General features: G+C 36.2%; 1 protein-coding gene and 1 long non-coding RNA gene across 2 annotated transcripts in view; both read left to right on the top strand.

Moving 5' to 3' along the window:
• Nucleotides 1-1,635: 1,635 nt before the first annotated feature.
• LOC134200095 (uncharacterized) lies at nt 1,636-4,133 on the top strand. The gene is made up of 4 exons (XR_009974853.1): nt 1,636-1,716; nt 1,893-1,964; nt 2,410-2,530; nt 2,622-4,133. It is a non-coding gene; the product is annotated as an uncharacterized LOC134200095 (long non-coding RNA).
• A 4,186-nt stretch (nt 4,134-8,319) lies between these two features.
• LOC101739714 (uncharacterized) overlaps nt 8,320-27,602 on the top strand; it is a 29,350-nt gene continuing 10,067 nt past the window's right edge. The window contains exon 1 of the mRNA XM_004922591.4: nt 8,320-9,174. Within this exon, the coding sequence (XP_004922648.1) occupies nt 8,688-9,174 (487 nt within the window). The 5' untranslated portion in view covers nt 8,320-8,687. The remainder of the gene's footprint in view (nt 9,175-27,602) is intronic.

The following is a 27,602-nucleotide window of genomic DNA, read 5'->3' as shown; positions in this document are numbered from 1 at the left end:
GAATAACGTCCTGCTTACTTCTGCAGTGAAGCAATGATTTCACTGTCAACCATGATTCCTCTGCTGATTTAAAGAGAATTCAAGAAAAGAAAAAAAACTAGCGTCCTTTTGAACGGGTTATATAATTGGATAAAACTTATCATAGTCATGCGAGTGTACCTTATAATTGCAAAACCAATACGCGTGAGCGGATGTTGTTATTAATTTTACAGCGAAATAATACTAAATAATTTAAATCAAGTATGACGGAAATCATTACCCAGCAGATTATTAATTGAATTTTATATCTGAAACTAACAATTTACTAGGGGGAGATATAATGACAGGGCAATGAAAAATCTAATCAAAACAATAAGCCACGTTTCATTTTTTTTTCATTAATCAATTGTTGTATTGTTTAATGACAGAACTTCCTGTCGATTTTAATGACCTGTGTCGCGTGTTGCATGACCTTTTCGATTTCCAAAATTAGTTATTGGCGTGTCGGGTGACACGTGCAACCATAGATTATACACTCGTGCAACCAGGGGGGTGCAACTCCCATACAAAGGAAAAGAACATTCAACTAGCGTCATCTTTAGGAACCGGCGAGGTCATTTTTGAAACGTTTTGGCCTTAATGAACTAATAAATTCACTAGATGGCAGATACGAGTTCTGACTCAATAAAAAAGGTTAGCGTACTTTGAAGCAGTGCTTCCACTTTTAGGGAATTCTCCCTTTTTTAGGGAAAAATAGCTGATATTTTGGATGATAAAGACAATTTAAAAAATACCAGGATTTAGGATATTTCGGGGTAAAAAGCAAAGCCTATACTAGTAACTGTTGTGAATTTTAAAATAAACGATAATTAAAGTAAAACAATGAACATTTTATTTTATGGAGAGAGAATGACATTAAGTCGAGTTGACAAGTAAAAGAATAAAACAGAGTTGTGTATAAAAACTATAAAGAAGGTTTGATTCAACAGTAACCCTCTAGTAAAGTAAATCATAGATTAAGCCACTGCTTTTTTCTTAGGGATTCCCCAGAATCCCAATAAGTATAATCCGCCAAACTTTTATTTACCTATTTTCGTTGATGTCACCAGAACTTACTTGTATTGTAATATACAAGTACTTCATGTATCATGAAAGATTATCATGGTAATTTCATTTACGAAAACCTTGTAATTGTCATTTCACTTTTGCTAGCAGTTCCTTCTTCAAAGACTGAGGTGGAAAGATTATTCAGTGTTCTCAAATGTAAAAACTGACAAAAGAAACAGGCTTTCTAATGAAACCCTGAACGGCTTGCTTCATAGAAAGTTCCCAACTTTGCCAGCAAACAATTGCTCAATTTTAGAACCGAACAGTGTTAGGTTGCGTGCAGGAAAAGAATATAAAAGCAATGCGTCGACTTCCTTGAAAATTCTAATCCTATAGATCTATGATCTTCTGGGGGCGTTTATATTATATATACCTACATTAAATAATATGCTGTGGTTTATTTTCTGTATTTTATTTATGCTTTCTATATAAAGGATTTATGAAAGTTGTCTAGGAAATTTTAGGGAAAATTCAAAAGAAACTAGGGTAAAATGTGTTAAAAAAAACGTAAGTGGAAACACTGCTTTGAAGTTTTCAAAATTCCAGGGCCGTAAAATAATCTCAAAAAAAAAAAGTTTTCAAGATGTCGTAACGATTTAATTTTTTAAATCGTTTTTTTTTGGTCTTGGTGTGAGTTATTTTACGTTGTAGTATTAATTTAGAGCATCTTTTAGCTTTATGAGAATATTAGACGATTAGACATTGAGAAACTCCGTTTTGAATTCTCTTTAGACATAACTTGGCTCCAATACTTTTTTCTTCGTTAGCGTTTTGTAAGCCTGTGTAACTATTTTCATTTCTTACAGAAAGTTTATTATTAAAAATCAGCATGCCTCGAAGAACGAAAATATAATGCTATTTCGGATGCCTTGATAACGGTGAGTTTACACTATTTTCCCGGTATATTATTTGCTAACAGAATTATTATTCAAAATATAATTAAATGAATTAGCACCAACTAATGGTCCTTCCTATTTCTGCTGCCTAGCTATCATATATGTTAAGTTTGATCAAAACAGTCGGTATTAAGTCTCGTACTATCACACACACACCTCAGATAATAAAATTGTCTCGAGTGGGTGGAAGTATTTATGTTTTGCAACTCAGCGTATTATTTGCTTATTGTCAAGTGGGCCCGAACTAGTTTTTTGGAATGATCAATCAGTCATGCTTTCCTGTTTAAATAAAATACAGCACAATTGATCTCACATCCAAAGTTAGATGATGGCATTCACGTTTTGTTTCCTGGTGTTTGATAACCAAGTGGCCTGTGACCACGTTTATCCTTCTACCCAATATAAAATAATGTTTTTATTTTTGTAGACAAAGGTTTGATAATGACAAAATTTTATGGAAAAATTATAAGGAGCACTAAAATGTCTGAAACATGAAAAGATTGATGCACTATATTTGAACCAGAACGTGTTATGTAATATATTAATTTGTAAGTATGATTACATTAACACTAAATTTTTCATGGTCGTATTTTTTCAATATTTGTTACATACTTAAGATACTTTGTTTCTCCGTTTCAGAAGAGAAACTGATTCAGCAAGGAACGTGAACTCTCAAGGGATCTTAATTTTTTTTAAATATGTTTATAATTTATAAATTAATAATTGAAATAGTTCATAAGAACTAAATTGATGCAAATTTTGTTTTAAAATAGGTTGTTTAGTTCTTATAGTTATAGTATTACGTTTGAATAGTTGTAATTAGTAAGTTAGTAATATATGAAATTACTGATATAAATTTTTGTAAATAACCTTTTGTAAATTCTACGAGAAGATGATTTTAATTAATGATCAAAAGTCAACGGTCTTCAAAAGCATTATTTGCAATTATTTAGATTAACTGTGGAATATATTTGCTAAGTTGTGTTTTCTGTATGAGCAGATATAAATGAAAATGCCCAAACATGATTATGTTTCTTACATTTTCATTATGTGAAATCAATATGCTTGTGACTGAGTATATTAATAATTTATTAAAACTTCAGTGATAGACAGGAACCCTTATGGCACTGCTGAAGTTTATAAGCACTGGTGACCACTTATCATGAGCCGGGTTGCGTGCTCGTCTGCTGTTGAGTGCAATAAAAATTTTCGAAACCCTTTCTATTATTTAGATGTAATATTAATGTACATTTAATTTGGATTAAAAGATAAATTTACATTTTATGTTTGCATGTGTATGTTTATAATTCATTTGCATGTAACGAACATCAGTTTCTTTTGTAACAAAATGCAAACTAATGGTTTGTAATGAATGTAATTAACTTTAAGATGATTTTCTTTCAATCTGCTGTTTGTTTCATCTAGTATTACCAAAGCTAAAGCATCAGAAACGTCAGAATAGAAATAATTTAGATAGGGAATAAAAGTATAACTAATGTAATCATGTCTAAAATTACTATAAGCGTCATTAAGTACAAACTATCAATATTTAAGAGTACTTTAAATCATCATTACATTTTTTAAACATTTTTTGTTTTTTTTTTGTTTTTCAAATCATGTAACAAAACGTTTGTGCAGAACAAAATGTCACATGTTATGAACATGATTGTGGGTTAATCGTTTCTTAAATTTCTAAATATTTATAAGAATGCTAAGATTAATTTAGTATTCACTTTAGTGTGTGTATTATCTCTACAATGCTAGTTTAAATGACAATTATTGTATGACGAAGCATAGGTAGTGTTTATAGATGTAATATTTTCATACAAGGTCATGATCTGTCACGATCAACTTTAAGCAAGAACTGCTATCGTTAAGAAACAAATTTATTAAATTTAATTCAAATTGTCTACTATGTTTGTAATGGAAAGCTGACATGTTTATATTTCGCACAAATGACTTAATTGGCATTGAATGATTTGATTATCTAGACTTAATTAACTTTTAGATAACTTTCGATTTAATGTGTACGCTAGTAGGATTAATCTAGAGGAGTTATTGTTATTCGAAATTTTATACAATTGTACGTTCATACAATCTTTTAACAGAAAATTGTTTGTAATATAGGGAAATTAAATAGCTTACAGAGAATTACAGCTTTTTATTTTAAAAAACTGTTTTCTCTCTGTATGAAAAGATCTTATCGATTAGAATGCTGAACACAATCAAACATTCCTTAATATCTCATAAGTACTACCGGGAATTTCAGCGATTCTAAACGATAAGATTTTTTCATAAAGAGAGTTATTAAAAATATTAAAATTACTAAAAAAGCCACCTGGTGGGGGGTAGGGAGACTAATAATCGACCGTAGCGACGCCTGCTGGACCGGGCTTTAACTAAAGCAAAAATAAAAATGAGAGTTGCGCATCTATCTCTAATATATTAAGTGTATAATCTATGCGTGCAACTGATGCATAGAGTTACTAGGTACTTATTAACTCCATGAACTGATGCTAGTTTAGAAGAAAAAAAACCACTACAACATTCCACTCTCATAACTAGATGGCGCTTGTGTTCGCGATTGTTACATAAATAATTTATATTGAAGCAATATTAAATTCCATACAACGATTTGAAATTGTGGTTAGTTAGCTTGGTTCCCGCTTCTTCTGAATAAAGAACCCAGCAATCACGAGTAACTTTTATTTTTGCTTAGTTGGGTGGACGAGCCCACCTGGTGTTTAATGGTTACTGGAGCCCATAGACATCTACAACGTAAATTTGCCACCCACCTTGAGGTATAAGTTCTAAGGTCTCAAGTATAGTTACAACGACTGCTCCATCCTTCAAACCGAAACGCATTACTGCTTCACGGCAGAAATAGGCAGGGTGGTGGTACCCACACGCGCGGACTCACAAGAGGTCCTACTACCAGTAACTCCTTGTAAGTAGTACGATCACATGGTGTTCCTGATGTTCTCAGGAAGTTATTATAAAAGTAGCATTGCTGTACAGAAGTTGTTTGTCTAGATTTGTCAGATTATCAGACACCCAATTGTTTTTGCTAGATTTTTTGAATTCCGGCATATGTCTAGAGAAACCAGTTGAGTTTTTCGCCGGATCTGCTCTGTGGGTTGATTTTGCCGGTGGTAGATCCAGCGAAGTACCGGTCTTCCTAGGGTACATGTTAGCAGTGTCTTTCAAGCTGATCCCCATGAGCTTGCTCACCCGCTACGGGAGTAGTAGCCGGATACGGGTAGCCCGTCGAGGGTACTGGTAGTTTGGTAGGCCAAAAACAAACATAAAAATTAATAGAAGTTACGAATATAGTGATCGTCTTACCCACCAAGTCACTTTTTTTGTTTTCCTACCTAAGCTGATAGCCTTGAGGGGCTATTTCAGCGTAACTTTAGCTAGCAGGTGAGCTCACGGGGCTCAAACCGGAGTGATGCTAACACTAGCAGAGTTTCGCAGAATCTACCACCTGATCGGAAACGCGACCCATTGAGAAGATCCGGCGAGAAACTCAGTGGGCTGTGTCTGTGGGTTAATTCGCTCGTCGAGCCCTTCGTCGCAAGCGACGGGTTCGACGGGCACGATGACCGGTGCTTGTGGCACCTAAAAGCACCGTTAATAGATCGGGAGGATCCGTAATGACGTGTCAAGTCACGAATTCTATAAAATGAACTAGATACGGCTGTGTTAATAGTGTCATTTGTGTACACTTTTTTTAAAAATAATACGTATAAAGTTACCGTTAAACAATAGTGGCCATTTGAAATGCAATTTATGTACATAATAATATGTCTGGCAATAAATTCCAAATTCAATAAATTTAACTTTATTATATGAAATTCTATTTTTAAAATCAGTTATTTGTTTATTGATTGGTGTTTTGTATTTATGACGTTTGTATGTTTTTCAACAATATGGACACGATACTCCTAATAGTAATTATGGAATACGAATTTCGGTTACGTAATACGCGATAGCAATGCAAACAGCTCACAATATTAACGACACTACAAACGAAACCATGACTTGTTATTGATTTGAACGCTTCCAGCATCGAAATGTAGAACTAAAAAATTATTCTCAGAGTCATCCGAAAACTAAAGTTAACAACGACGAATGAAAGGCGACAGTGGAAGCTGACGATGCTCAATCTGTCGCTGAGTTAGCAACGGTTTTCAACGTTAGCATCTAAACAATATTGATCGATTTGCGACGAATTGGCGTCGTAAAAAACTTGATAGGTCACGTTAGTTAAAGAAATAAAGACTTAAAAAAGTCATGGTCATTGTTTTGTGGTCCAGTGCCGTTCATCATAGCCTCTTACCAAATGGAACCAGCGTAATTACGGATGTTTTTTTTTGTTTTTTTTTTTAATTGTCTTTTTAGCAGACGAGCATACGGCCCACCTAATGATGAGTGGTTACCGCCACTCATGGACGCAATGCCAGGGGCAGAGCCAAACCGCTGCCTACCGTTAGCCACTGCCTACCGTCGTGTGCTAGGAGGAACTGGACATAATGACGCAGAAGCTCATGAATCTCCGGCCAGCCTTGGTAATCGCTCGTCAACGCTGCTTCTACACGACAACGCATGACCTCATACGGCATAGCAGATGGTTCTCTAAGTCACAAGAACTAGGCTTGAAAGCTTTGAACAATCCATTATACACACGACCTTGCGACAACAGATTTCTACTTATTCCAAAATATGTTAAACTTTTTGACAGAAAAAAATCAATACATGAGAAGCAGTACAAAAAGGCTTTGAAGAATTTGTTGCAGTCTGAGGAGTCTGTTGTTAATATCACAACGGCTGGTGAGTTTTTTAGTGGAAGAAAATTTGGCTTTGGTAGTACATCAATAATTATTATTTGTTAACCCACTAAAGGAAAAACATAAACCATATGGTTACTTGCAATAAAAACATTATTATTATTATTATTATAAAACAAAATATAATTGAGAAAATGAAACTCATATTATGATTCTAACTAATACCTTTAGTTTACTTTTTTCCAATACAATTGAACCACAGTATAGCCAAAGAAGCCGCTACTTTTACGTCGTAAAAATACTTATTATGGTTGACAATAAATCACTTACTTCAATATTTTATGACGGCAATTTTCGGTCATCCGTATTGTTTTATTGGTTGTATATTATTGTGTAACACCGGGGTCCAAGATCGTTTATGTTTTATTCTTCCATTCTTTAGAATCCTTCTGACTTCAAAATGGAGACCCATTGTATTTTGCTATGGATGAACCAAGACAATTGTCATAATTTATTTCTGTTTTTGGTAGCAAGTGATGATTAAATAAAACTCATTATGGTGAAAACGAAAAAAAACGTATTTTTTTGGTGAATATTATCTACTTGCGCGATAACATTTAACGGAGTCAAAAGTTGAATGGCCACGTCTCTTTCTGGCAGAAAGGTGCGCTTAGATGCATATAGCACATCCCTACTTGGACTGCCAAGTTTCCAGCGCTCGTTTGATGTCTCTTATAAATGAGTCGTCTATTATCAAAGGTGGCAATCTGTGCATTTGGACAAAAAAATGTTATTGATATTTCAATACAGATTGATTTGAATATAATCGTCTCCTTCAAAGAATACGGTTCAAAACCTGCATTAAATAAAGGTTAATAGTTAACCTGTTATTTATATAAGATGTCGTTCCGAAGAGTTTTGTGACTGCCAAGGGAATACAAAGTCAATAATTCGTTTTTCTGATTTACCAATAATTGTCCAAAAGTCACATTGCCGGCTTTGATAATAGTCGACTCAAATATTGTATTAGACCCATATTAGAACCCTGCAATCGCCTGACAACTTTACGGCTACTGACGGATTGTTCTCCCGTTTCCTTCTAATGCAGAAAGGCTGAGTTATGTGGAAAAAATTGAAGTTCGAGTAACCATAAACAATATATTGAGAACATTATCAGGTACACATTTCAATCCATCGTTAAAACGATTCGTTGGTTTTAAAACAATATAAAATACGAAACACTTGAAATTCGCGGCCATGATTGAGAAACCAGAAGATCAAAAGGAAACTACGAAATGAAATGTCTTGTTTTGAAATAATTATCGGGTATTTAATACCCGATAATTATTTCAAATTTCAAAAATTAACATTTTCACATAAAATTTACAAATTACCCGTGTCCATTTATTTATCTAATCGTTGTAACCGAGAGATAACAACGTCACACCTAAAAATAAATGGTGCTAATTTCAATACCGCCCAGAGAACAAATTATAGGCACAATTTCAGAGTATAAAAAATGTATATACATATAAGGATCTATTCTTAAATGTCTCCCCTTTCAAGACTACACCTGTATCCCGTGACAAAAAGCGTCCTTGGATCCATTGACTCCATTGTTAAAGTTTGCGCGCCAAGTGGCCGAAATCGGCGCATGAGGCGATGCGCGGGAAAACTGAGCGTCAGTCGAACGCAGAAAGAGCCCGCGTTCGGTCGCAGCCACGCCGAACCGGCTTTTAGGTTAGAATTGGCGCGTCGTATCGCCAGGTGTTATTTACTCCCCCGCTCTAACTTGACGTACGCCGTATAGTCTTTCTCACCTGCCCTACCTGCGGACAACAGCTGTTTTCTCTCGAGAGATTAGTCAGATGTTTCTTGGCAACCAGTTGAAGCTCACCTGACTCGTTCGTTAGACATGGCGGCTGGAGGACGAACACCTAAACAGAGGAGATTCGAGATATCTGCTGGAATGGCAGCCTTAAGAAATGTATCTAATACACCAAGGAGGCGACGCGGAAGCTGCAAGTGCTTATTCGGTGCGCCTGACAGAGATGAAACGAGGCGATTAATGGCAGAACAATATGCAAGAGACAAGAAGCGTTTCATTAGAAGGTTTAATTTTGACATAGAATCAGAGTGTGCTTATAAAGCAGTGAAATTGGATTCTCCTGTTAAGTTCCTCGAAGAAGATAAAGAAAATTCAAATAGCCCCGTGAGGAATGGAACTGAAGCATTGGCATGTGTGGAAAACACTGACTTGAGGGTTTTGGGGTCGCCATCTAGAAGGTCGACAAGCAATAGTAGTTCACCGCGAACCCCTCGAACACCTCGCACTCCGCGGGCATCTCGTACACCAAGGACTCCACGAACGCCTGCTTCTAGACGACAGCTCCAAATGACAGGTACCAAGTAAATTAGTATTACTACCAACATTCGATTGTTTATGTTAACATTTTTCTACTATTCACTTGTCATTAAGGAAAAATCTACGGACCAATCTAGTTAGTTATACTTTTAAAATAAGTATTTATTGAAAGTTTTTCACACGAAAATTGCTTGAGGCCACTTCTTGGGGATTGGTAAAAGGATAAACAATAAATCGTAGCAAAAGAATAGGAACAACGTAATATAAATTATTTTTTCCCTAAATGCACATAAATTTACCCGTCGTCAACAATTTTATAATGTTCTTGGTCAAACTCATTTAGTATTCTGACGCCGTGATGCATTATAGTCAAGACGAAATAGGTTTGTTGCCAGACTTTCTTTTTGTAACGTCATTGTATTAATGTTTGTGTCGGAAATCAGCTTGCTTATCAATAAGAAAGCTATTCAAATATTAAATGGTCAATAAATAAAACTTCATTGTATAAGGTAGGTAAATCGAATTTATTTACAACGTCTTTTTTTTACTTTTTTTTAATTTACTTACCTACAAGGATCATTAAGATCCAATACTTGGGTTCGTTATCGTTATATATTTTTTTTTAGTTTTTTAAAGATGCACGGATTTGACACCAGTGGCTTTACACTCTTACGTCTTTACGTCTGCCTACAAGGGCAATAAAAAAAAAAAAACACTCGACTTCTCAAACAGTAAATGTGATAAAATCTGCCAAATGACTACAATTCCAAGGACTTCCTTGTTGAGTATTTATTGGTAATCAGTATAAAGATTTCTTTTATATAAATCTATGAACATGGAATGCGGAAACTCATATATTTTTGTTTTCTTTGTTAATCTCCGATGCTGCAAACACTTTTGACGATTTTTTTTACCCCTCAGACACAGCCCACTGAGTTTCTCGCCGGATCTTCTCAGTGGGTCGCGTTTTCGATCCGGTGGTAGATTCTGCGAAGCACGGCTTTTGCTAGGGTTCCTGTTAGCAACGTCGTCAGGTTTGAGCCCCGTGAGCTCACCTACTAGTAAGGTTACGCTGGAATAGCCTCTCAAGGCTATCAGCTTAGGTAGGAAAAAAAAGGACGTATTAGAATAATTAATTTTATACAAATTTATGAAACCTATCGCAGTTTATAAGAAGCTTTAGGTTTAGCTGATGCGATTAATTGCGTTTTGATGAATACGTACTTACCTACGGGAAATTTAATACGCGAAACCAACATAATGTCTATATTTAATACAAAATAATAATAAAAATCTATTGATTTCAAGTCTGCATACAATCAATATTACATAAATTCAGAGAAGGCGGTAGAACGGTTAATGAATAAGAAATAATAGATTTCGTTTAAACTTTGAAAAACAACTTCAATTTGACTTAAACTAAATGTAAAAGGGAAGGACAGATAGTTTGTCTGCACTTCTATACTTATATCTTTTGTATATTATATCTTTACTAAAACTCCAATAATGTAACTCAAAGTGTAAAAAAAATACCTAAAATATTCTTTACATCGCGTGTCCTTCGAAAACTGTTGATGATAGAATAAAATAATCTACTACGACTTTGTAGAACACATTTTTATTTACAAATAGTGTCACGACAGCTCATATGTCTAACTATTATAGTTATGCCGCAATAAGTTCTCTTTTATTTAAAAAAAAGAAAACAAATTCGTTGAAATTTTTGTTAAAGACCCGAGCGGAGCCGGAGCGGGCCGCTAGTTTAATAATAATTTTAGTTGATATAGGTCCATTACTGCAGCATCAAATATGTACACCGTATTAAAATACACTTAAATTGGAGAGTAAAGCCTTGTTCGCACTAGGCGAGTATTTTAGTCGAGTACCGTATTTAGTGGCTAAACTACTTGCTACTCACCCGATAAAAATAGAACAAAATGGATTGACTTGACTAAATTGTTTACTAACCTACTCGACAAAATTTTTGGTGTTGAGACACATTTAGCTAATAAATTACTCGGTACTCGACTAAAATACTCGCCTAGTCCGAACAAAGCTTAAGGGTCGCACTATCTTCTAACATAAAATTTTACAAAGAAAATAAAGAAATATTCAATTTAATGCTCGTTATGTTTTTTGTTTTTTTGGCGAAACCCTTTTTTTTGTTTTTGTTTTGTTTATTAGCGGTCCAGAAAAATTGTCTTGCATTGTACTATGGATGTATGATGTAATAATGTACGACAGGTAATTTGAACAATAATGTTCTTTTTTTAAGAGCTATATTTGTTCAAATTAATTAAATTACGTGGCGTGCTTTCCCAAATATCTTACATCACAATTATTATTTTTCGAACTGTGTGAAACAAATCTAAAATGTTTGAATATTTGTGCAGAATTTCCACGATTCTATTCAAATATTGAACGTTCCAAGTAAATGTATGCTAGAAAATGCTCCTTGTAATTCAATAGAGCGTCTAAGCCAGCGGCTCTCAACCACCGTGTCGCGACAAATTGGTCCCAAGCCCTTGTCAAGTGTGTAGAGAGATTTACAAATACGATATTTTTATCTAAGCTGATCCAGAGGAATTGTATTTCTGCATTGAAACTATCTACTAGATGTTAACTGAATAACTAAATAAATACATATCGCGGTTTTGTGACGAGACTGTCATGTCGCTGCGTCTTTAGGTAAAAAAGTTTGAGAGCCGCTGGTTAAGCCCCTTTTTAGTCAATCCACGTTGCATTGAACGTGATGTAAGCGACTCGTTTATCCAGATTTAATATTTTACATAAAGTTGCATTGATCGTCGTTTTAACAACTAACTGGTCTACGGATTTTTACCTATGATTGAATTGACAGCAAACACATTAATAGTTGGGTATCAAAGCGGGCGGCCGGTTGTTTTAATTTTTTTATTGCCTAGATGTGTGGACGAGCTCACAGCCCACCTGGTGTTAAGTGGTTAGGTTAAATTAATCAATGATGTTTGGTACACAATCGTGACCCCGCACGGGTATGGACTATTCTGCCTATTCCTATCGCAAAGCAGTCATGCGTTCCGTTTTGAAGGGTGGGAAAGCAGTTTTATTTATTTATTGTTTTGATGGGTGGACGAGCTCACAGCCCACCTGGAGTTAAGTGGTTACTGGAACCCATAGACATCTCCAACGTAAATGCGCCACACACCTTGAGATATAAGTTCTAAGGTCTCAGTATAGTTACAACAGCTGCCCTGCCTTTCAAATCGAAACGCATTACTGCTTCAAGGCAGAAATAGGCGGGGCGGTGGTATCTACCCGTGCGGACTCACAAGAGGTCCTACCACCAGTAATTACGCATTTGAATTTTTTTAAAGTTCAATGAAAATTTATTTATTATATATGAGAATGTTCAATTAGTAGAAAAGCGGAATATTTGTGAAATTAATTCCAGAGAACACCTTCCTTATTTAGAATACTCTTTCTACTGACTTCGTGCTGTTTGGCCTACCATCGATTGACAAATATTTCCAAGTCGAAGTTCGAGTCTGTATACATTTAGCCCAGGCCGTCTGATATACCAATCCTCCCAACAAACCATGGATTGTCTCAGGATAGGAATGATTTAGGATTTACTAATACTGATACGGTATAGTATAGTAGTGACAACTCAATGTACCTGGAATTATCAACTTCCAAACCAATTTTCTGATTAACTAAGAATATTATCTATATATTAATACGTGAAGCAAAAACCCTGTATCCCTTTTTACAAAAATTGCGCGGACGGAGGAGTATAAAATTTTCCACACTTATAGAGAATATAGAGAAGAAGTGCACAATGCTAATATTTTTTTTAAATAATGCATAAAAGATACATTAAATCAATAAAGAACACATTACACACACTACACACCATGTATTTGACGCACACACGCATGCATACTATTTATTGTCAAACTTTTGTTCTTGACGTCTGTGGTCAAATTGAGAATAGATTAAATATTGGCCTTGGCGAAATTTGTGATTATAGAAGTATAAAATACAATCATAATAGTGTACAAACTTACAATTCCAATTAATTATAGTCGAATTTCGACTACTGCGGGACCTCTAGTTACACTAATTATGCAAACAAAAATAGTACTCATTTCAAAATAAATAAATAAATAAAACATATATTTATATATTTAAATGCGATTGAGCAAATCAGCTCACAGTCCATCTCGTGTTAAGTCGTTACTGGGGTCCATGGACATCACAACGTGATGACTATGACCATCCAAACCGGAACAGTCAACTGCTGGGTAGCGTGTGGCATTATTACCTAGCCGCGTGGGCGAACAATACAACACAGACTAATAAAAGTTTTAGGTCCATATTAATTAAGATAAATGATACCTACCTTCTTCCGCTTTTAATACGATTTCTATTTTTTATTTTTTATTTATTTTTATGATTGAAGTATTACTGGTGGCCCGGAGGCCTTTCCAGTTTCACCAGAACAGGTGGGCGAGCAAAGGCTCAGCCAGGAGGGGCGATTTCTACCCGTAATCGCAACGATACTATAACACCAGGCGTCTTAACGTTTAGGCCACGAACATTTCACATTGACGAACACATGCTATATAAATACAATCAATAATCCAAAAGATAATATTAGCAACATGTGGGTACAATTTTTTGTCATAATACTTCATGTGAATCCATGACATCATCTACTCTTACCTTTTTTCATCTGAGGTCGGTAACCTTCCGTATGTACTTCCTATCTTAAAGTCAGAAATTCAAGTCATGGTTAATCGATAGGCGGGCCATGGGTTTCGAGGTCATCGCCCCGTTACGTCATCAGTCCGCACCATTCTATTTTTTTGTTTCACTAAGTACCTTAACAAAATCATTCGACATCCCTGATTAGTTTCGAAACAGGCTAATTTCTACCTTACGGACTTGCATTAAGTACTTTCAATGTTGCACATTTTACGTTGTCATAAGATATATGTACGTATTGTATTTAAGAAAAAAAAGTGAATGATTCATTCTTTGCTACCACGCTTGAATTATACGCTCGATACAAAGTTGCAAATTATATCCTCCGATTAATCTTAAATGATTTGTTTGCGGCGTTAAAAAAGTCGAATTCAAGCGCTCATTATTCGAGTAGCCATCTTTATTATCTGAAAAAAATTGCAGTTTACGAATTATAACTAAAAAAAACACATAACGTAAGCACGTAAGCTATTTCGAAAATTTATGAATAGATCCAATTGTAATATCTTAGTTAAAATTAACGGGGATTACCGTGTTTATAAATTACTACATTATTTACGGCAGTCGAAAGAAAATATCAGCGGTTTGTAAATGGTTATTATCGCCAGTGTATGCTTATACCAGTTGTACAGCTAAAGCGCTTCATGTCTTAACAATTAACTCAATTTGTCTTTTCGCATTAAAAGTGGACGATTTCCAAAAATATTCGAAATTTTGTTAATGTGCGGAATCATTTGGTATCACCAGTATTTTTCTCATAAATACTGTCAAAAGAGCGTAGTTTAGTTTTTTTTTTTTTTTTTAGTTTACCTATATTTTGACTACTATTAACAAAATTAATACATAATTTTACATTACTTTAAAAGACAGATAATGTTACTGGTAAAAGATAAAAAATAAATGTTGCAAAGATGATTAATAAATATTAAAAGTATCATATGTTAAGCCTTTAAAACACTCTCCTGTAAAATTAGTAAGTTGTGAGATTATACAGTTTTAAAGCGAAAAGACGAATTGTTGACCTGTAACTAAAATTAGTAAGTTGTGAGATTATACAGTTTTAAAGCGAAAAGACGAATTGTTGACCTGTAACTAAAATTAGTTGCGTTTTAAACGCAGAGATTGTATAACGCCAGTGTGAAAATCTGTAGACACACGACCGTGAATAGTTTTTATCTGTAAAGAAAGGGTATTCATCTTCTAAAGTCAACGACCCGCAGTGTAAGCTACAAGCTACAGCCAACCTCGTTTGATGAGCTAATCAAATATAGAAAGCTTTTAAATTACAGCCAAGCTTTATATTAGAATGAAATTTTTAATGAAAATTAGAATTATTAAAATTTACAGCACAAAACTAAAGATATGTTCAATTCTTATGTAATTCGTTGAGACTCCAACATCTACCGATTTAATAGATACTTTTATCTACTCCTTAGTATTTTCCTAAAATATTGAAGAACAAATAAAGATGATCTGGTATCTTCTTTAAATTAATACGTGAAGAAAAAACTTTGTACCCCTTTTTACGAAAATTGCGTGGACGGAGGAGTATGAAATTTGCCACACTTATGGAGAATATAGAGGAGTGCAGAATGCTAATATTTTTTTTAACATTATACATTAAAAATAACATTAAATCAATAAAAAAAACATTAGACACACACGCATTTAATTTTTTTTGCTTATTGGTTAAAGTCTGTGGTCAAATTCAGAATATACTGATATTGTTTGTCTTCAATATTATGTATCTATAGTGTAGCCGTGGCGAAATTTGTTAATATAGAGGGCTATGATAATCTTTGACTATAGACCCTTAATAATGTTCAAACTTATAATTTAAATTAATTAAAGTCGAATTTCGACTACCGGGCGACCACTAGTTTCAATAATAATAAGTAAAAAACATCACAAACAAAACTTTTTTGTTTTTTTTTGTATTATCAGACACTTTACTCTCGGAAGCTTCGGAGAACACAAACAAAATTCAGGTTTTGCTCAGACTTCTATCTGTGATTCTTAATTTCTATTCTAACCGAATTGGTTCACCTGCAAACGCATCTGATACAATATACGTTCGTATAATCGTAAGCCATAGAGTTGAAATTTCTGGAGACGTAGCCCCGTATCTTTGTTTTTAATCAACTTCAAAAAAGGAGGTGGTTATGAATGCGCCTTCTTTTTGTGTGTTAACTTTTTGCTGGGTGAATCTATTCGATCATTCTTTTTTATCTGTAAGTTGGTATTTCTTATTATGTATCTCTCAATTTATATAGTTGAAATCGATTTTTCTTTTTTATTGATATGTTTTATTTAGCTTAAACACAACCAGTAGCTCACAATAGTTTGTTTGATGTGATATGTCGTTGAATCGTTCATCTAAGAGTAACACAGTCTCGTCGACTTTGGTACTCATAAGACAACGCATTTAGGTTACTGTTAGGTTAGATTTACTGGTGGTAGGACCTCTTGTGAGTCCGCACGGATAGGTACCACCACCCTGCCTATTTCTGCCGTGAAGGGTGGGGCAGCCGTTGTAACTAAACTTGAGACCATAGAACTTATGTCTCAAGGTGGGTATGGGCTCCAGTAACCACTTAACACCAAATGGGCTGTGAGCTTGTCCACCCATCTGTGCAATAAAAAAAAACCGCATTTAGGTTATGGGAATTGCGTCCAAGAGTGCTCGATACCAATAAACATATTAATCATTTTGTTAAATAAATATGAACACTACACAATTTGGAAAAAAAACCCGTGTAAATGTGTTATTTTAAAGAGCCAATAACATAAATCGATAAATCTATTTGCTGATAAGTAGATAGAGGATCGGCTTAAATTCCATACCATGCACGAAGTAAGTAAATAAACAAGAATGTTTCTGGGCGTGTCTCACTTGACCCGTTTAAATCTAGGTTGGTTATCTTGTTTGCGTGTCTTCGTTTAGAATTTATAGGTCATCACTTCGATCAATAAAAAAAAGATAGATATAAAAAAAACGCAAATTACTACATTCTAGTTGCTAAGCTAGTGTCGAACCGGATTTGCTTGTTTTACTTGGACACCGTTTTGTTTATTTATTTTTGAATAATCAAAATTTTAATACTTCGATAAAACTGTTGAAGTTTTGTTAAAAAATTGCGAATGATAGTCCACTTTGAATTAATGTAAACAAACAATTTAAAACTAATATACATTATTGTAAGCATTGCGATTCCGATCCAGTGATAGACTCAGCGAAGAACTGCTTTTTACCCTACCTAGGCGTTGGTAGCCTAAGAGGCTTTTCCAACTTCGCGTGTATCGGTAGGTGAGTTCATGGGCTCAACCTTAGAGAATTAATCATAGATTCCTCGAATCTACTACCGAATCGGAATTGCAAACCACTGAGAAAATCCGGCGAGAAACTCAGTGAGTAAAGCACTGCCTTTGCTACGACTAGTGTTAGAAATTCCTCCCAGGTTGAGGCCCGTGGGCTCACCTACCAAATCGCGGGTAGTTCGAAAAGCCGATTGGCTGCCAACGATCAGGTACAGAAAAAAAACTAAGCATTAAAATGAAGAAAAATTAACACACCAAAGCCCAAAAAGGCTACCTTAAATTACATGAGTCAGCAATCATTTGATCATGACAAATAAGATGAATCAAAAGATTTTATTTTGCATACAACCGAATAAAATCTCAAAAATTTTAATCGTTTTCGACTGTATGAATCAAGCTTCGCCAAGCTAACGGAGCGCCCGAAGGTTTTCTCTGTTCGTATAATCTGCACGAAAATTTGATTGATAGCCCATCTCTTTCTGTTTCCAGCGTTAGAAAGGGAAAGTAGGTGAAACGACACGGTCGTACGATAGTGTAACCATAGCCTTACGTGGTGGCAAATAATAAAGACATATCGTCTTCTCGCGTTAAAACTGTATATCTCAAAACTTACAAATTTTACAGGAGAGTGTTAAAGGTTTAACATGTGATATTTTTACTATTAATCATCTTTGCAACATTTATTTGTTATTTCTTACCAGTTGCATTATCTGTCTTTTACATTAAGATAAAGTTATGTATTAATTTTGTTAATAGTCGTCAAAATATAGGTAAACAAAAAAAAGAAAGAAAAAACTACGCTCTTTTGACAGTATTTATGAGAAAATTACTGGTGTTACCAAAAATGATTCCGTATATTAACTCAATTTCGAATATTTTTGGGAATTGTAATGCGAAACACTTTTAATGCGAAAAGACGATATTAGACGCGCCAGACGGTTCCACAAATTTTAAATTTGTAAAGAATAATATCAATATATCAATAAACTAGCGACCCACCCTCGCTTCGCTTCGGAAACATTAAAACGCAGATGAAACCAAAAAAAAAAAAATTAAGAAAAAATTAAAAAAAGTAGCCTATGTTCATCAGGGACAATGTCGGCTTCTAATAGAAAAAGAATTTTTCAAATCGATCCAGTAGTTTCGGAGCCTATTCGAAACAAACAAACAAACAAATCTTTCCTCTTTATAATATTAGTATAGAAGTATAGATAGCAATATTTTTGGATATTTCTTCTTCGGATCACCCGCCTTCATGAGCTATAGTAATAACTTGCGATCAGGCAACCTTTAGGTTAACGTTCCTACAATGAAACAAAGTCGTTTGTACACGGCCATATTTTAAAATGAAATCAACGTCACGACGTTCACGACTTTGACTTTTGTAGTAATTCGTAATCAAGCGGTTCATGAATCATAAAAGGGGTTTTTTTGTTTGTGGAATATGAGTCGACTATTATCAAAGGCGGCAATGTGACTTTTGGACAATTATTGGTAAATCAGAAAAACGAATTATTGACTTTGTATTCTATTGGCAGTCACAAAACTCTTCTGAACGACATCTTAGATAAATAACAGGTTAAGTTAATACTTTATTTAATGCAGGTTTTGAACCGTATTCTTTGAAGGAGACGATTATATTCAAATCAATCTGTATTGCTATATCAATAACATTTTTTTGTCCAAATGCACAGATTGCCACCTTTGATAATAGACGACTCATATATACTCTGTACGCACATGACCTTCCTACGATTTAACTTTAGTCAATATCGCATTATAATAAACGCAGACATTGATATTCCTTCTACCGTAATCACGAAAGCAAGCACAGAGAAACTCGTAATAACTTTCCCTTCAAACACCAGACTTAATTTACCGATTTTTTTTTGTGTCTACGAGATTGTAACTGCGCATATTTTAATGAACGTTTCCGGTAAAACAAATTACTCTCAAATGACACTATATATCTTTTATTCTAAATATATTATGTATAACTGTTCACCTCTGATAATTTATTACACACTACGGGATACAAAGAAGCTACATGTGCTTTTAGGCACGTGCTCATTAGGATCCGAGAGATTTATAGTTGTCACATTAAATCTGTACCACTTGAATCATGAGGTATTTTATTGTTTGTTGACCAAAAAAATGTGTACGAATAAAGCTGGTTTTTCGGATTTTGATATCAATTCTTTAGTTTTTTGAAGTGAAAACTTCTTTAGAATCGTTGTGATTTCAAACCGGATGCAACGGAAAAAACGACAGGTAAGAGACACAAATACAAAAATGTGTAAGATGAAGCCAGCAAAGAATGAGACAGAAATATACATACTATTTAATACAGCGCCATCTGTGAGATTTTTTAATACTAACGTGTGTATGAAAGCTCTTGTAGTGAATTTTAATTTAGGATTATACGTGAAATTAAAATATCAATTCACAGAAGGCGCTACCTAACAATTATTTACTAATGACAAAATTTTACATATACTTAAGACGTTTAGGATAATTGTATTTTAATTTTGGAAGGTTTCGCTTCTACCACGTGTGAATTGCACACATGTTTTTTTTTTATTGCCCTTGTATGCAGACGAGCATACGGCCCACCTGATGGTGAGTGGTTACCGTCGCCCATGGACTTCAGCAATGCCAGGGGCAGAGCCAAGCCGCTGCCTACCGCTTAAGTTAGTTTACTTACTGTATTCTCTTCTCCAGCTATTTACTTCACCTTACTTAGATTCAGCTTCACTATTCTTAGCCGCAGATTTGCGTGCTCAGCTGCACCAGCCCCTTGTCTTTGGTAACAAACCAGCTTCCAATCTTAATCCTCGTATGTTTTTAAATTTAAAATTGAAATCGATCGATTAATTCGGTGGCATAGAAGATACTAGAAGGGCCACATTAAAACTTAGGAATTTAACACGAGAATCATTAAGTATGCGAATAGTACGGAATAGTAGTCGAGTACTGGAGTTGACAAGCGATGGAAATAGAGCTCTGGGAAATGTAAAATGGAGGTTTATCTTATTACATTTTGTTCAAACAAAAAAATATTATATATGTATAAAAGTCTATCGACTATCCTAGCGGGTGATACTATGACATGAAAGATTGACCAGCAAACCGGGCTGAGTTTAATTAGTATTACAATATAATATATCTCAAACGTTCGAATCGTTTTTATACAACATGATACTTACAAATCGGGCCGCCTTGTCAATCGTAATATACGTAGTAACAATACGAGGAAGTCTGTACCGACTACAGATCGAACAGATAATGCAACGCCGCACAATAATGCACAAGTCCACAGTACAGGGCTATAATAGAGTACAGAGCGCCCACATTGTTGTCTGTGCGTTCTATTATTGTGTCAATTCACACGGGCACTGCTTATGTGAGGCGACGGACTCAGATCGTGAAAAACGAACTTTACTTAGTTTAAATATCAGACATTAGCGTGTTTAATAGTTTAAGGTTAAATATCTGTTCGGACTTTTGTTATGCTACATTAAGTAATTTCATTTTTGACGTTAAATGTGATTATTATTCTAATATGACCCTTCTGGTTTTAGGTATTGTAAGCCCGCATGATACCTGCTTGTCTTGTACATTTGTACTTGTACCTGTTACATTTTCTACTGTGGAGCAGTGATGCGTTTCAGCTCATTTTTTCAACGTATCGTATTCAAGTCGAAAATATTTCCACTTCTCAACACTACCTCAGTGTTTTGACGTGTTCTTCTTCAAGTGAGAATTGAAAGGATTCTTTAGCAGTGGACAACGGTGGCTGTGCCCTAGCCGTCGATAAACCTATTAAAATACGTTCTCCTACTACCTGCGTAATGTAGCAGTTAGAATCCTTCGTTTGTAAATTGGCATATAAATACCGTCAACCCGATACTAGATGCATTGGCGAAGTAGCATCCAGCCCTTGAGCAGATAATTCTCTTTTGGAGGCGCTCAGGCAGCTGTTAGCAAATCTCGCCCCTCCTGAATAAGCCCTTCTTCGTCCACCTGTCCCGGTAAAACGGACAACGTATTTAAAAAAGTTAAATACTTCAAATTCCGCACATGCACTGCAAAAGCTATGATCCTGAGGTATCGTATGTCGTATCACTCTTGGCCTCGCATTCGTGGCCGTCATCTGGCATCATTGCTGTGGGCAGATGCTATGCGCCTCACGAGCAATCACTACTCCTCCCGGTTTGTGGTGAGCCTGGTACACTCACGCAAACAGCCGCCAACTACCGACTCGATCTGGTCGTTCCATCGCACGGGCAACCTTCCACGCGGTCTGGTGTCTTCTACTTTGCCCTGAACGACAAGGCGCTCTATGGAGTCATTTCCGTTGATCCTGAAGTAGTCTGTTGAAAATTATCTCGCAATCATAGCCTCCGAAACGTCAGCCAACATTCGAGACAGCCGAAATACGTTACAATTCAAAAATTCGTTTCCAAGTTTCCCAGGTCATGGTTGGAATAATGAGAATAAAAATTCCGTTGCTTCTTCGTGCGGAACGGAAGCGGCGAGCGTGACGCTCCCACCGGAGGTGGCCACCGTACCCTATGGGAGCGTTTGTCTGGTTGCTATCCAAAACAAGTAACAAAATCAAGGCACCGGAGCTTATTTTGATGAGAGAGGTCCAGTATTTGAGATTGGAGGGACCTTTGGAAAGCCGGTTTCAAGGGAACAAGCGCTGTTCTAAATGTATTGATCGATTCAGAAGATTTTAGATTTTAGAAGTCGTCGTGGTCTAAAGGATACGACGTCCGGTGCATTCGTGTTGAGCGACGCACCGGTGTTCGAATCTCAGGCGGGTACCAATTTTTCGAATGATATACGTACTCAACAAATGTTCACGATTGACTTCCAAGGTGAAGGAATAACATCGTGTAACAAAAATCAAACCTGCAAAATTATAATTTGCGTAATTACTGGTGGTAGGACCTCTTGTGAGTCCGCGCGGGTAGGTATCACCATCCTGCCTATTTCTGCCATGAAGCAGTAATGCGTTTCAGTTTGAAGGGTGGGGCAGCCGTTGTAGATGTCTATGGGCTCCAGTAACCACTTAACAAAAGGTGGGCTGTGAGCTCGTCCATCAATCTAAGCAATAAAAAAAATCAACGGTTTAATTGTTAGTGAGAATGGTAATACAAAACAGGGTCCGGCATGGATTTGAATCAGTGTTAAAGATAATCGATGCTTATCTTGTATGTGGTTTCCCAGTTCCCATAGTACAGAAGACACGTGTTTAAATATCGGTAAAATTGAAATCAGTTATAATTTACATTTATAGAGTGTAAAGATGAAAAGCCAAAAAAATCTCTACGTAATTTCATATGCTTACGAAATTTGGATAATGGAATGTTAATTTATGAAGGCGCTTCAAATATTACGTATTTTTTTCCCTTGCGTAATATGGCAGGGAGAAAACTAAGTAGATTTAGGTCATTGAACTGCTGTGGCCTGATAACTGCGGTTCCTTGTTACGCATGCTTATCACAACACGAGGCACGCGCTATGAACTAGGGCTGTTAATGTTAAGGTATGCTTTAAGCACCAATACCCTTCTTTTTACCGTGGTGCAATCCTATGGTCTCGTTTAAAGGTCCGGTCCCCAGTATTCCTAAACCAGTCGCTTGCGACGAAGGGCTCGACGAGCGAATTAACCCATAGACACAGCCCATTGAGTTTCTCGCCGGATCTTCTCAGTGGGTCGCGTTTCCGATCCGGTGGTAGATTCTGCGAAACACTGCTCTTGCTAGGGTCAGTGTTAGCATCACTCCGGTTTGAGCCCCGTGAGCTCACCTATTAGTTAAGGTTACGCTGAAATAGCCTCTCAAGGCTATCAGATTAGGTAGCAAAAAAAAATCCTATAGGCCACAACTGAATTTTCTACTGAAAGTCTATCCACGCAGTAGTGCCCACGGGATCCGAGGTACAGGAAACACCGTCCACACGTGCTCAATTTCCAACTTGCATTCTCGCGTCTCTGAGGCACGCATTTACTGTTTTTTAATGTATCTTTTGCGGTACGTAATGTAATAAAACTCCTAAATGATTATATGTAACAGATTTTTTGGAACACGCAAAATGAAACGTGATTTAAAACCATAAACGTTTTACGGGAAGAGATTCGTATGAAATTGTTACCGGTCACCGTTCTCGTAGAACCCGTCGCTTGCGACGAAGAGCTCGACGAGTAAATTAACTCCCAGACACAGCCCACTGAGTTTCTCGTCGGATCTTCTCAGTGGGTCGCGTTTCGGATCCGGTGGTAGATTCTGCGAAGCACGGCTCTTGCTAGGGTTCGTGTTAGCAACGTCATCAGGTTTGAGCCCCGTGAGCTTACCTACAAACGTTAGGGTTACGCTGCAATAGCCTCTCAAGGCTACCAGCTTAGGTAGGAAAAAAAAAAAGAAAAAAAAAATTGTTAAAATTGTTTAACTTTGTATTTTTTTCTTACATTTTTTTAACATTTTTAAATTGTTAAGCTTGGCAACCCTACAGCATGGTAAGTTCTCAAACACAACAAATGCTGTACCTACGAATCGGTGTTGGGTTACACAGGTGTACTAGCGTTCTATACTTTACACCGCTCGTGTATTTATTAAACAAATATGTATAGCTTTAATGTGTTTTATATTTGAGTTCCCTGTAAACCACCAATTTTGGAGTAAATTAATTTTGTTTCTGTTTAAATAAAACGAAAGTAGTCGTTGTGTGCGAAAATGAAAATTACGAATAAAAAACCATCATTTTTTACGCTTGATCCGTATACGAAAAAAAATCTATACTATCATCATTTAAAATAAAGTTATTAATAAACTATGCACGCTTACAGCATCCCCAGTATTAAGCGACTGGCCGGCTAAAAATAATTGTTGGTAAGCCATTCTGATCCTGACCGTAATGGACTCGGTGTTACCAGAGCGTACATAATCGATTCTACCAATAAGCGTGTCGAGGAATGTTGTCAACTTGTACAGTGGAGAGATCTAGGGACAATGTATTTAAAGTACTTATTTCCCACAATACCCGTATATTCTTCATAATCCAATTGGACACGGTGCTTTCAATCAAAACTATCGAGCAACTATCGGTATTTTCTTGAGATGCGTAGACAGGCTCACCACGGATTAAGTGATGCTAACTAGTTACCGGGGCCCATAGACATCAGCAATGTAAATGCCGTCATCCGCATTGAGACATGAGTCGTAAGTGTTCGTTTCATAGTACAACGGCTGCCTCGTCTTTCAAACCGGAACGCTTTAATTTCGCGGCAGAAGTAGGCGGGGTTTTGATACCTACCTAAGAAGGCTCATAAGACCACCATTGACTCGTAATGAATTTCATCCTACCTTGAGATATGACTTCGAAATCTCAACTCTATTGTATGAAATAGGACAGGAAGTCCTAGTTCAAAATCCACTTAATATTAAGTGTCTCTTGTATACTATATGCACCTTAACCTGAACTCACCAAGATTATGGCAAAAATTAAACTATGTTTCAACATAACTTCATATTTAAATACTACTTTTAATTGTCATGTATATTAAGGTACAGAAAAAAAAATGTTTTTCGCAACGTCACCATAGAGATGTGAGGTTGTTGAACTAATACTAACGGGATCCAACATAGCGTCGGTGCGTGGCGAATGTTTTGGTAAACAAAATCCTTTACGTGTTGTATAATAAACCGGTATTGTGTAATCCTTGTGTACGGGTGATGTTCTTAAGAAAATAATGAAATGCATGCGGATTATAATATTGATACCAAACTAAAAATAATTATGTGAAAAGATTTTTGAGCTTAAAAAAAAACAATAAAATATAACGGAGTACAGGTTTTTTTCATGGTGTTTGTAAAATGGTGACGTTAGGAAAACTGATGCCATTATCATTTCCTTCCATAATGACAGTAATTAAGGCTCACTTTTCCAATGAATTCCATTTATTACATTTCAAGTGTACAGAGATAACAAACAACAGAGAGCTCCGCCCCAGTCTGCTGTCGAGACAGAATGTTTTGAGCGTTTTTTTTCCCTACCTATGCTGATAGCCTTGAAAGGCTATTTCAGCTTCTCCTTGACGTGTAGGTGAGCTCACGGGTCTCAAACCGGGAGTGTTGCCAACACTGGCCCTAGCAAAAGCAGTGCTTCCGAGAATTTACCACCGGATCGAAAACGTGACCCGCTGAGAAGATCCGTCGAGAAACTCAGTGGACTGTGTCTATGGGTTAATTTTTGAGCGACAATAGTCACTCGTATTTATAGTAGAAAACGGGGGTAGCTTGGTCATGAATTCTCTTGAATACCGTCTTGAACAGTTATTGACATGCGTAACATTAAGGAAACGCCTAACTTTAACTGTATTTAGTTTAAATAGTATTGTTATTTTCGATAAGCGACCTCCAAAATGAAATGGCCTAAATGGGCAAATGGGCTCGTTGGATTTTAATTGAAAAAAAAAAGTAATTTTTCTCTTGACGGAATTTTTGTTATTATTTCCATCGCTCTCAGTTTGTAAGAGAAAAGATAAGAACAAGAAGAGGTGCTATCGAAATAAATCTTGGTAAACCTCACCCGAATATGCGATAAAGATCAATCGATAATGCGGTACACGATGTCTTTTTGTATGAAATCGATATTTAATTACGAGCCAACCAGGAATTTGATGAAATATATCAGGGGTTCGATTCCTCGAATGGATCACCCAATGGCAATTCGTTAATGACACTCGCGAATGTCGAAGACTTGCACAAAATATTCCGGGAACTTGTTGGCTCATTGCCATTTTTATATTGTCGTATTGTTAAAATAATGAAATTCGATGCGACATTTTTGCGATTTTATTCAAGCACGTATTTCACAGATGCTTTCAGTCAATCAATACTATCAATTCGTTATCCACTTTCCAAAAACTATATTAATATGGACGGACATATGCTACAACCCAGAAGAACTGGAAATTATAGATTGATAATCGAAAGCTAGATGTCTTGAAATTACTCACGCGCCATCTAACGTAGGTAATTCAAAGGTACTATAACAAAAACCTTCCTTGTCGTGCAAACAACAACTATACTGAGTCCCATCTCAGCGGAGTGAATGGCTTAGGAATGCATAGAGGACAAACATACATAAAAATGTGACTTTTATTTATCAAAATAGGTATATATCAACATATCGAATGATTATAAATACAAAAAAAGGTCTGCAAATCTGAGTGTACTGCTTACAGAACAAAAATCAGTTCTGCACTTCACTAAGTAGCTAACTAAGTATATTGGTATTTTTCGGATTAAGGCGATTTCAACTGAAAACTGTTAAAGTCTAGATTAAAAATAGCCGTGGAGAAGCTATGGCTTGGTCGCCCAAAAACGGAAACCTTTTAAATATCAGCTATTCTTCGTCTTTATTATTGAAAACTTAAAGATCGAAATTCAAAATCGATTTGCCGAAATGTGAAATTGTTCACGCAGCTGCGGGACGATATTCGCCTCTCAGATACTTATAGTTGAACCCGAAATGGTTTCAATCATAACATAAATAATTAAACTAATCTTCTCTACTCATCATGAAAAAAACTACTCATCATAGGCAAAGTGGAAGTAAGTGGAAGGCCAAGCGCGCGTAGTCCCATGCGCTGGTTTGGTCAAAATAAGACGACAATGCACTCCAGCATCAATGTCGCCATCCACTGCGCCGAGGGCAGGAAAAAGTCGAGAAACATATTCCGAACAAAAGTTCTCCGTAACAGTCACGACCCTCAGCACTGAGGATCATGATGTAAGGAGGACACGGTGACTCTCTGTATTGTGATACACTCTAATTTCTACTATAATAGTGATTACTTTTTACACGTACTGCCTAAATCGTACCTACCATACTTGCCGAGCGAGAGGGCTGGTGGCGTCGTGGCGACGACGATCGCCGGTCCGGCGTCCCGAGGGGGAGGGTGATGGGAGAGATGTGCTCCGCACTAAACGCTTCCCCCCCCCTTTGCCTTTTCATGAGTTCTGTCTCATGCGAGGCTCGGACGTTGGTTGTTGAGCGACAGGAGGTTTTAGTCGGTTCGACTCCGACATGCCCCGCCCTCCATCCCCAGGGGAGGGTAGGAGTCCGGCGATTTCCTCCTGACAAAAAAAAAACGTACCATACTATTTTTTTCGTTAGTTACAAATATGTAGTAACTGGAGAAACAAAGCACCCGAACATCGAAGTCTTAAAAATTAAAAAACATCGACCCGTCAAATCCGCGTGAACACTTCGCCTCATAAGAAAGGCGGTCACTTGTCTTTACCGTTGGCTTGAACCCGTTCAATTGAACTTATAATAGTGTACGGAAAAATATAGACAAAACCTCCCACATTATTTTAAGTTAAA

This window comes from Bombyx mori, chromosome 14, assembly GCF_030269925.1.
Source record: "Bombyx mori chromosome 14, ASM3026992v2".
Classification (NCBI taxonomy): domain Eukaryota; kingdom Metazoa; phylum Arthropoda; class Insecta; order Lepidoptera; family Bombycidae; genus Bombyx; species Bombyx mori.
Note: the sequence above shows the minus strand (reverse complement) of the source record. Positions and strands in the feature narration are given on the sequence as shown.